The 10648-nt window shown below is 43.1% G+C and overlaps 2 protein-coding genes across 2 annotated transcripts; both read left to right on the top strand.

Annotated features, from left to right (window-relative positions):
- Positions 1–1874: 1874 nt before the first annotated feature.
- LOC114428509 (fatty acid-binding protein, brain) lies at positions 1875–3262 on the top strand. The gene is made up of 4 exons (XM_028396980.1): positions 1875–2009; positions 2123–2295; positions 2445–2546; positions 2976–3262. The coding sequence occupies exons 1-4, from the start codon at positions 1937–1939 to the stop codon at positions 3024–3026; spliced, it is 399 nt and encodes a 132-aa protein (XP_028252781.1). The 5' UTR covers positions 1875–1936; the 3' UTR covers positions 3027–3262.
- Positions 3263–3924: 662 nt separating this feature from the next.
- On the top strand, positions 3925–10417 carry smpdl3a (sphingomyelin phosphodiesterase acid like 3A). Its single transcript, XM_028398110.1, has 8 exons — positions 3925–4142; positions 4520–4733; positions 6812–6956; positions 7081–7177; positions 7257–7420; positions 7502–7682; positions 8663–8787; positions 9464–10417. The coding sequence occupies exons 1-8, from the start codon at positions 4034–4036 to the stop codon at positions 9767–9769; spliced, it is 1341 nt and encodes a 446-aa protein (XP_028253911.1). The 5' UTR covers positions 3925–4033; the 3' UTR covers positions 9770–10417.
- The last annotated feature ends 231 nt before the right edge of the window (positions 10418–10648 follow it).

The raw sequence follows: 10648 nt of genomic DNA, 5'->3' as shown, positions 1-10648 counted from the left end.
CGTTAGGCAGATTTTATACAACCTGGCAACAGAAGCTAGCTGAAATATGATTGGATAAAAACTCTGCCATAATATACAACACCGGAAGTAGCTCAACCGAGTTTATGGATATAATATGACTTAAACAGAACAGGTAATTGAGAATATATATATAGATATATCTATATCTATATATATCTATAGATATATAGATATAGATATCTTAGATAACTAAGCTGCTAAAAATATTCTCATTCTCATGAATCACTGTTTGACTTTGACGACTTTGACTTTTAAAACTTTGAGTTACTGTGGTGTCCATCAATAATGTCCTGTAATGACATGGAGGCTTTTATTTTGAAGGTCCTGGTTACTGTGGAGCCACAGATTATTGTCTCTTTATAAGTTAGAGACTTTTATTATAAAAAACAATGAACTCTGTGTTAATTATTCTCCTATTACGTCTCTTTTTGTATATTATATTTAAATGTATTTCTTGTTTTGCACATAGTAAGTCTGGGTGCATGAATGACATCCGACTTTCAGAACAAAAGCCTTGATTTAATTCCAGGTGATGAACAACAGTAGGAGCTTGACCGATGTCAGCCTTTCAAAATAAAGGTTTAGAGGTAGACAGGACAGAGAACATGAAGGAGAGAGAGAGAGAACCAACATGCAGTAAAAGAGCACACACACACACACACACACACACACACACACACACACACACCATCAGTTCACTATCCACATGTAAGACCTGAGCAGCTTTTCAATCTGAGCAATAAATAGTACATAAATAGTATAATAGGACATGAAATGATGTGCAGCAGCAAAACACTCGTGACACAAATCATAACTGCTCTTTAAAATATTAAAAAGGCATCATGTTAAGCTGGTAATGAGCTTTAAACATGTTGTGTTTAGATCCAATGTTGAACAACAGCAACACATCACAGCCACACATACATACAGGTCAAATGATCACCACCATCAGGCCCACCCCCTGCACTCATAAAACAGAGGAGCCGGATGGATGACAAGAAGGTAAAGCTGATGTTCTGTGTGTCACCAGGGAGTGGCGCTAATGGTCTCTGTACGTTCACACTACACAACCAAAAGTCTGCAGACACCCCTGCAAATGTGAGCAGTCATCCTTCACTCCCCAAACTACTGGAGTAATGGCAGTGAAAGGAACGATGAAAGGATGGAGCAGGACAAAGGGAGGGAGGAAGTTTTATGTGTGTTATAAGTGTGTATCTAAACTAAAACAACAATTCACAGTAAAACAACACGGAGAGCAGATATTTAAGTAGATTTATTAAAAGAGGAGCGGGTCACGTTTTCCTAAAGATAAAGGATGTAGAGACAAAATAAATAAAACATGTGTCCTCCTTTAATGAACTTTGTCGTACGTTTATACAGTGTGGGAACGCACAATGTCTGCTGCACACTTTAGTGGCAGTAATTAATGTGTGTGTTGAGCATGAAGAAATGTGCAGTTTGGGTCGCGGGGGGTCGTTAATGCAGTGAAGGACAAAGGGCTGTCAAGCACACTGATTCTGCTCCAGTGGCGCTGCCACACGGGACACATTCCAGACGCACAGGAGGACTTTCAGATGGATCGGCTCTGCGTCTCAGACATGATCCATCTTATCGATGAGAGGAGACTTTGACTAACTAAGTGTCAGATGTGTGAGCTGACACCTGTGAATGAGAGTAATTACATCATTAAGTGTACAAATGAGCTAATTTGGCCTTTCTCTTTCTAAGAACATGACCCAATTTAAATAGCCAATCACAACTCAGTGGAACATCTCCTGAGCCAATGGGGCGCCCGGCGCCGCCCACCTGTGTGCATAATAATAAGAGGCAGGAAAATAACTCAAGGGGCTAACCGTGCAAACGCTGCAGCTTTGCTCCGTGCTTTCTGGGGATAACTTCTCTGCAAACCGTCACCATGGCCGACGCCTTCTGTGCCACTTGGAAGCTGGTTGACAGTGAGAATTTTGATGAGTACATGAAAGCTCTCGGTGAGTAGCTGCTTGTTTTCTGTTGTTGTTGTTGTTTTTTTCTTTCTTTTACAAATCAAAGCAGGGATGTTCAGAGATTTTTGCCACATTTCCCGTCGTTCCCTCTCTCCCAGGTGTGGGCTTCGCCACCAGGCAGGTCGGTAATGTGACCAAGCCGACCGTCATCATCAGCCAGGAGGGAGACAAGGTGGTGATCCGCACCCAGAGCACCTTCAAGAACACAGAGATCTCCTTCAAGCTGGGAGAGGAGTTTGACGAATCCACCGCTGATGACAGGAACTGCAAAGTAAGCAGAAAATAAAACTAATACAAAAAGTCCAAAAGTGAAACTTTACAGAAAAACTGGAGCGGCGTTGTGTTCTTATGTTTCCTCTGGAAAGAAACCACAGTCTCTTTTTAAACGTTCCTTTGTCAAACAAATTCCCCTCTTCTCAGTCCACAGTGAGTCTGGATGGAGACAAGCTGGTCCACGTCCAGAAGTGGGACGGCAAAGAGACCAAGTTCGTCAGAGAAATTAAGGATGGCAAGATGGTCATGGTAAGATGAGTAAAGCGCAGATGACTTTTCAGATCAATTTCCTATCATAGATAAACTCTGAATATAAAACAGAAAGCCTCTCTTTCCTCCTAGCTTTTGCCATTTTTACATATCAGTCTGTTTCCTGCGTAAAAATACAGAAAATGTTTTTTTTCCTCAGGTTATGTGGACAGCGCACAGCTTTTTAGACATCCAGGGACTCTTTTGATTACATAAAATAAGAATGTATAATGCAAATTATTGCATTATAGTGTAGTCTACCACTCCCCCTATAGGTTCTGCAGGGAAATGCAGTCTATTGTTATAACACTTACACATATACTGGGACTCAGTTTAATAAACATCAGCTGTTATTTTTTTTTTACTGTGTTTTGTTGGTAAAATGAGGAAACTCTGGTAACCGTGGTAACCATCCCTGTCCCTCTGCAGAATCTGACCTTTGAAGACATCCATGCGGTGCGTACCTACGAGAAGGCATGAGCGCTCCGACCGCCTGCCCCCCCCCCCCCCCCCTCTAAACCGGCCAATCAAGAAGAATTTCTAATTATTGTGGACTGTTTGCTTCTCTTTGCACTTCGTCTTCCTCCACGTGTGTGTAAGGCCTGCAAGCTGCACATGTTTTGTAAGATTTTTTTTTATATGAATAAATTTCTGTCATGATGGATAGATCTTTGCAAACCTGTGTGAAACATGAAATAAAGAAAAAAAAACACAGAGATGAAATCTTTGTCTTTTGCTTTGGTGTGTTGAAATTCGGTAAAAAAAAAAAAGAAGAAGATCCAAGTGACCTCTGACCTTTCTGCACAAGGAGTGAACAAAAGAAACTGATAGTGAGAAAGTAAATCAGCTGCACGAGTCAAGCATGCATTTACTCAGGCTTAAAGGTTAGTTCAGCCAAACCTACTTCCTCTCTCTGCTCTTCTGGAATCCAGCCATGCAAATATATGTGCTTTCAGCTGCCAAAGGATTTAGGATTTTTTAGCAAGCAGAGCAGGGTTTCTGTAAGGCTGGATAAGCTGCAGGTCTCTACATTACACCAAAGATGTACAGAAACCTGCTCTCAGAGGCGTCTGTGTTCATTCTGCTTTATTTAAGTGGATGTAAATCAATATTATTATTTCAAAAAGGAACAACACTGTGACAAGTGAAGTGACATTCCTCCATATTAAAATAAACAAACAAACAAATAAACAAATAAATAAATACACACTACTACTACTACTACACTTTTAATTATTTTCACACTCACCTTTGGAATCATCAAATCAAATTAAATCAATCTCAGTTTTTTTTAAGTATTCTGATTTATTTTTTGTGACAAATGCTTTGTCGTCACTTCCTCCCTCTGATCCGGCTCCAAAAACGCGGGCGTCACGTGACCCGCTCCTCTGGTCTGTGCACTTCCTGTTTACTTCCGTGAACAGTGACTGTGTTGTGAAGAAGGACCGCTGTGTGTGTGTGTCTGTGTGAGACGTCGTCCTCTGAACATGGTTCGACTTTTGTTTGTTTGTTTTGTTGTTGTTTTGGGGCTGATGTGTTTCAGCGCTGCTCCGCTCGCGGCAGCACCGACCGGAAGCAGCTACCTGCCGGGCACAGGTGAGTGGAGGCTCCCCCTCTGATCTGGACCACGGGACGGACCGTGCTGTGGTGGTTTGTGCATGTTGTGTGTTTCCTCTCCGCAGTCACAGGCTGAATGTACAGAGTGAAATAAAAGCCTGTGTTATTATCGGAGAGGTGAAGCTGTCCGGAGCTTTTTGGATCAAGAATAAACATCGAAATGTTCTTAAATGTAGGGTTTCTGGACCGAACCCATGTCCGCCGAGTTTGTGCACAGACAATCTAGATTAAACATTCGATGATTTGTGTTGTGTGAAGGATAGAAACTCATAAAGTGACATCTCCAAATCACACGTTCATAATTTAAATTAAAATCTTTTATCTTTAATCATACTCTCTCACCTTCCTCCGTCCAGGCAGGTTCTGGCACATCACAGACCTCCACCTGGACCCCACCTACCACCTGGCCCCAGACCCTACCAAGGTGTGTTTCTCCTCTAAGGGAGTCCCAGCAGCCCACGCCGGCCTGTTTGGAGACTTCCTGTGTGACTCTCCCTACAGCCTGATCCAGTCAGCGTTCAGTCACATGTCCACGCTCACACAGCCGCAGGACTTCATCATATGGACCGGGTGAGCGCGCTGATGAGGAGGAGTTGTTGTTGTTGTTGTTCTTCTCCTTTTTCAGCTCATAGAAACAATAGATGTGGTTTTGTGATGGTTTCACTTCCTGTCCCTTCACCACAGTGTGTGTGTGTGTGTGTGTCTGTCTTTGGCAGCATTTCTCAGTATGTTTATTTTATTTGTTCATTTAATGTCCAAACATACAATTTAAAGATTTTTTTTTATTACGTTTCTACTTTTTTTTTCTGTGGTTATAATTCTGTTGTAATGGCTTGGGGTGGAATAGAATAGAATAGAGAATAGAATATACTTTATTAATCCCTTTGGGAATGTCCCTCTGGGAAATTTGGGTACCAGCAGCCAGACTACAGTCAGAGCAAGAGTTAAATAGAATAAAATAAAATAGAATATAGTGCAATAAAAAAATAAAAGATAAGAGGAATTATTTACAAACATTGCACACCAGCATAGATGGTCATGTGATATAGTGCAGTAATGTAAAGGAATTATGTACAAACATTGCACAGCAGCATAAATGGGAAGGGGTTAAAGTCCGGATATGTCATTGTCGTGTGGTTTCCTGTGCGCTTTGATGTGTGTCACCAAACAGAGGTTTTACTTCCTCCTGTATAGTCAGTCTGGCGCTTGCTGAATATGAAACCCCAAAGATTCACACCTGTTTTTTTTGGTTAGAGAAATATTAATGTTCTCGACGATGGTTTACTAGCACCACCAAGTGGTTACACTGTTCGTCAGACACACACAGAGACACGTCTGGCCTCCTCTTGAGTGTTGCTTTCTGCATGGTGCTCTAATAATATAATATGTTACCGCAACATCCTGGTGCTGATGCTCCAGGCTTGGAGAGACAAGTAAGAGTCATCCATCCACCCTGAAAAGTAGCTTAAAGAGAGCTCTGCATCAACGTTCAGTGATAACGACGCACAATTAATCTGCAGCTAATCAGCTAATCCAGGAATTTACAGGCTTATTAAACTGTCTGAAGAGAACAGCTTGCCGCTTAAAACCTAAAACGGCTCCCTGCGGTGGAGGATTAAGTAACATACAGTACAAGCAGATTTTTTGGGGCTTTGTTCCTCTTTTTCATGGGTTTTTGTTGCATGAGTTTGTCTTTTCACTTCCAGGGGAAGTCCAGCAGACTTCACAGGACATCTGCAATACTGTACAGGGCGGTTTTAGAAAGTACGTGATGAAGTAATGCAGAGAGGAGTCGGTAAAAACCAGGGTTTTATTTCCAAAATGTCTTCATAGAGTGATGACCTGAGGGCCTCTAAACACTCAGCACTGGTAGAAGGTGTCATGAAAAGTTGTTATATTGTTGTCAGGTGTCCCCATGATTAGGCTACGAGATTAAGTTTGCAGGATTAGAAAAAACATGGTTTGGGTCTTGTTACTATGGTTACAACTCTTAGTTGTGAGAGTGTGAACATAGTGTCTGTCTGTAAGCAGGGTTTCCACAGCTGTGCTGCAGCCGGGTGGATGGCGTTAGTCCAGGTCAGCGCCTGGTCCTCAGAGCAATGATGGAAACACTCTCCATGCTCAAAGGCCAACATGTCACAATAACTGTGAAACAGCTCGGGCTTGAAGCCAATGTGGAAGCCCATCACCGCCGCTAGGGTCTGACTTAAAATGACACATAATTATGGGTGTATCCATTTTGAGTGACGGGTAAGTTGCCGTATCACAGCGCGAGCTTCCTGCTTCCGCAGCTGCCCACCTTGCTCTCCCCCTGTTTTTCCTTATTTGGAGTTTTGGCGGAGTGCGACTGTGCCAACATGGCGACGTGACGTCATGAAAGCTTCGTCCATGGTTTTTACTGCCAATGAACACGAGTCATGAAGACCCGAAGGAGTGCAACCAGTGTGGGGCGCTTGTAGATGTGACATGTTGATGGAGTAGGTATGCAGTGAAGGGAATCCAGAATGTCTCCAGAGAGTGTTGACCTGATTGCTGCAAATATTTACGATCTCTTATCATCAGAGGATTCTCAGTTTAATCCAGCCCTGGCTGTAGTTTTATTAATTTAACTACAGTAATCATTTTAAAACATTTTCTGTCTCTCACAGTGACAGTCCACCTCACGTCCCAGTGGACGAGCTCTCCACGGACATAGTGATCCAGGTGATCAGTAACATGACACAGACCATCAGGCAGCACTTCCCCAACCTCACTGTCTACCCGGCTCTGGGAAACCACGACTACTGGCCACAGGTACTGGGATGGATTACAGATACGTTTCTGGAGGTCAGAGGTACCTCAGAGGGAACTGTTTGCACCAGGTCTGCTGTACACATATTCTAAATATAAAGGAGTGTGCTTCCGTCGTTGTTCTCAGGACCAGATGCCGACTTCCACTAACGCCATCTACCAGGCTGCGGCCCAGCTGTGGAAACCATGGCTGCAGCCGGACGCTCTGTCCACGCTCTCACAAGGTATGATGACACACATCACAGAAGTCAGAGTTACCACTGAGGTTTTTTTGCCAGTAGCTGCTTTGCTCTGTTCCTGCAGGTGGGTACTACACTCAGCTGGTAGAGCCTGGCTTGCGGGTGATCAGTCTGAACACCATCCTTTACTACGGTCCTGATAAAGTCACAAGTAACATGACCGACCCTGCTGGGCAGTACAAGTGGCTGCAGAAAACGCTCGAGAAAGCTGCTCAGAGCCTGGAAAAGGTTCAAAACTCACATGTTTCAATATGTTTTCTATGAATTGAACCTGCCTTTAAACCTGGATTTGGTGCCTTCTCTCTGTAGGTGTACATCATAGCTCATGTGCCTGTCGGGTACCTCCCCTTTGCCAGAAACGTCACAGCTATAACAGAGACCCACAACGAGAAGCTGGTCGCCATCTTCAGGGAGTACAGTCATGTGATCGCGGGACAATTTTATGGCCACACCCACCGAGACAGCATCATGGTGCTGCTCGACCAACAAGGTGAAAACACGAAGGAAACACTTATTTCCCCTTCTTGTGCATTTCTTTCCTCTTTGCCTTCATATCATAATTAGCATGCTAATTGCTAACAATATGTTTATTGTGCAGCTCACTGAACCATCATGCATCACCACTGAAATTATGTACACTGTAATTTTACTAAGTGAAACGTTAGAAAAAAGCTTTTATATTCCACTCGGCTCGCTGCAGAGTGAGTCACATTTCCCTGAATGCACTGATCGTGCAGATTAAATGAAGATAATTGCGAACTAATTACATAATTATGAGGCTTTTAAATTCAGCCAGCTCTGTTTTTCCCTGAAGCGATACAGGCGCTCTGCCAGGTGGAGCTGTTTGCAGTGCTGAGGTTATTAATGTGTGAGCAAACAGAAGCAGGCACGTTACTTTAGATGACGATTATAACCCATCTAAAAGTCACTGATCTGACAGAATCATGATGGGACTGTGTTCTTGTAGGAGACCAAGACTTGAAGATGTAACCATGGAAGCACAGAATGGGGGGGTCTGAGCCAGACATCATTCACAGTCTGGCTGGATTTGAGAGGTGGCATCTATAACCAGACAGATTAAGCCACTATAATGGCTCTGTTTACTAACTGCATGCTGGCTTGTTAACTGGATTTTCTGCTTCTAACGCTTTCCATTTGGAGCACGCAAGCAAAACCTGCTCAAAACGAAAACCACAAGGCTTCCAGCACCAAAACCTTCTCCTTCAGACTCCATGTTTTCATACCCGGGTATCTGTTTTTGTCATTTCTGACTTGTCTGTCCTGACTCTAGTTGATAGGTCATCTGGTTTTATGCATCATCTGTGTTGCTGGTGTAATGAGGACCCAGATTGGAGCCTTGTGGTGCTCCATCTCAAACTGTTCATGTCCTTAGAGGGCTACAGTAGAAACAGACATTTGTGCAGCATCAGTCTGGAGGCTCCTGAATAGACTTGACGTCTTGTTTTGCAGGTAAACCTGTGAATTCTGTTTTTGTCTCCCCGGCTGTAACACCAATCAAAAGTGTTTTGGAGCCCTACTCCAACAACCCGGCGTTCCGCGTGTATCTGTACAACAACAAGGACTACACTCTGCTGGTAAGAGGGTCGCGGCTTTAATCATACCACCTGTTGTAAGCTGTGATTTAAACCAAATAAAGTATGTGGACTTCATCAATCATTTACTGAATGATTGATGGGCGCCAATCTGCTACTATGACAGACTTCCACCAAGTTCTAACCATAGACAAGTCCTCACCCGCTGGGTGTGTGGCGTGTGGCAGCCATTTTGGCTTCATTTTTGGTTTCAGAGACCAAAAGTACATTTTGTGCCTGTTCAACATGAAGGTTGATGGGGGTTGACTCACTTTTGAATCAGACTACAGTAACTCCACTAAACTAACAGCAGCTATGATCATGAAGTCGTTTGTGTTGACTTACAACAAGCTAAACCTGGAGGATTGATGCATCTGAACAGGTTTGTCAGATTTATCGCCGTACAGCTGCTGTGGACCTGTTGTTTTAGGACCAGGTTTCTTTCACAATAAAAAGCCTCTGTCCGATGTGCACGTTGACAAATTTCGATCAGACTAAAAATGTTTTGCACTCAGACACCTTCTCCGACTTTTATCTCACTGCTCAGAGTCCTTGTTGATGATTAATCATGGTGTCAATCAGCACACAAAAACACTTTCTGCCATTCAGAAAGACTCAAAGACTGTTTTCTTTCTCCTCTGCCTCCCCCCTTTCTGGTGCTTTTTTCCTCCCTCTGAAGGATATCTGGCAGTACTATTTGAATCTGACGGAAGCCAACGAGAAACAAAGATCTGACTGGAAGCTTGAATATATCATGACCGAGGCTTTTGGACTGACTGACCTGCTGCCACAAAGCCTGCTCCAGCTGGGCCTGAGCTTCAGGCTGCTGCACAGCAAAGACTTTGACAAGTACTTCAGTCACTTCATGGTCAGCTACAACAGCAGCATCATCTGTGACGGGTACTGTAAGGTGATCCAGGTGTGTGCTGTGCTCTACCTGGACGAACCGTCCTACTCCGAATGTATCTCAAAAGGACAGTGGTAGCAGGAAGGTAGCAGGAATCCAAATGAAAGGCTTTGTCTCGGGTATCACATTTTTAATCATGAAAAGGGGAAATTCTATACAATACTTCTGCTGCTTATAAATGTTAATTTAAATAAGACACTTTATGATATAAAGAAAATCTGCTGTAGTTTATGTTTTTATGCTGAGTGGGCATTACAGTGAAAGACTTCCCTTCTTATTTTCTTGGTTACATACTTGAATAATGATGTCAGCAAAAGGCGAATGTGAATTTTACCATGTTGATTCGTTGACCTCTGAGGCAGCAAGATCACAAACTCGCACAAACTCACCTTGCCAGGCTCCAAGCAATGCGCTTGTGGCCAAACCACGGCTGGTTCGCCCCAGTCCGCTGCTAGAAGGTTACATCCGACGTTTAGATGTCTGACTGTGATCAAGTGTGATTTGTTTATATAAATTTCTAACCTCAGTTAAAATATGAACATTTATAGGGAACATAGGGATAAAATCATGTTTTAAATGTTCTGTTTGTTTGTATATCTTTGCACAATATTGGAGGCTTAATGGAGAACATATATTACATACAGATCACAGAGACGAGGAATAGTTTGATTTTACTTCTTATTTTTCTATGAAATATTTTTAATAAAGTCACATTGTTACATGTGATTAGAGAAAGTTTGATCCTCTCACTCAGTAGAACCTGTGCTGGCTCGTTGGTCTCTGCAGGGAGTCAAAGGAACAGCAGCTAACCTCAAATGACCTCATTCCCAATAACCCCCCCCCCCCACACACACACACACACACACACACACACTTTCATGCCCCCCCCCCCATCTTATTCTTCTCCTGTTCAAACTTTCCAGAACCTCCTCTCGTTTCTCAGCCACCATCACAAGC

This window comes from Parambassis ranga, chromosome 24 (genome assembly GCF_900634625.1).
Source record: "Parambassis ranga chromosome 24, fParRan2.1, whole genome shotgun sequence".
NCBI lineage: Eukaryota > Metazoa > Chordata > Actinopteri > Ambassidae > Parambassis > Parambassis ranga.
Note: the sequence above shows the minus strand (reverse complement) of the source record. Positions and strands in the feature narration are given on the sequence as shown.

Bases quoted from the DNA above. Each gene is read 5' to 3' on its own strand.
- LOC114428509 (XM_028396980.1), top strand. From the start codon at position 1,937: ATGGCCGACGCCTTCTGTGCCACTTGGAAGCTGGTTGACAGTGAGAAT. The intron at 2,296-2,444 runs GTAAGCAGAAAA...CCCTCTTCTCAG, and splicing joins CTGATGACAGGAACTGCAAA to TCCACAGTGAGTCTGGATGG. The intron at 2,547-2,975 runs GTAAGATGAGTA...GTCCCTCTGCAG, and splicing joins AGGATGGCAAGATGGTCATG to AATCTGACCTTTGAAGACAT.
- smpdl3a (XM_028398110.1), top strand. From the start codon at position 4,034: ATGGTTCGACTTTTGTTTGTTTGTTTTGTTGTTGTTTTGGGGCTGATG. The intron at 6,957-7,080 runs GTACTGGGATGG...CGTTGTTCTCAG, and splicing joins ACCACGACTACTGGCCACAG to GACCAGATGCCGACTTCCAC. The intron at 8,788-9,463 runs GTAAGAGGGTCG...CTCCCTCTGAAG, and splicing joins ACAAGGACTACACTCTGCTG to GATATCTGGCAGTACTATTT.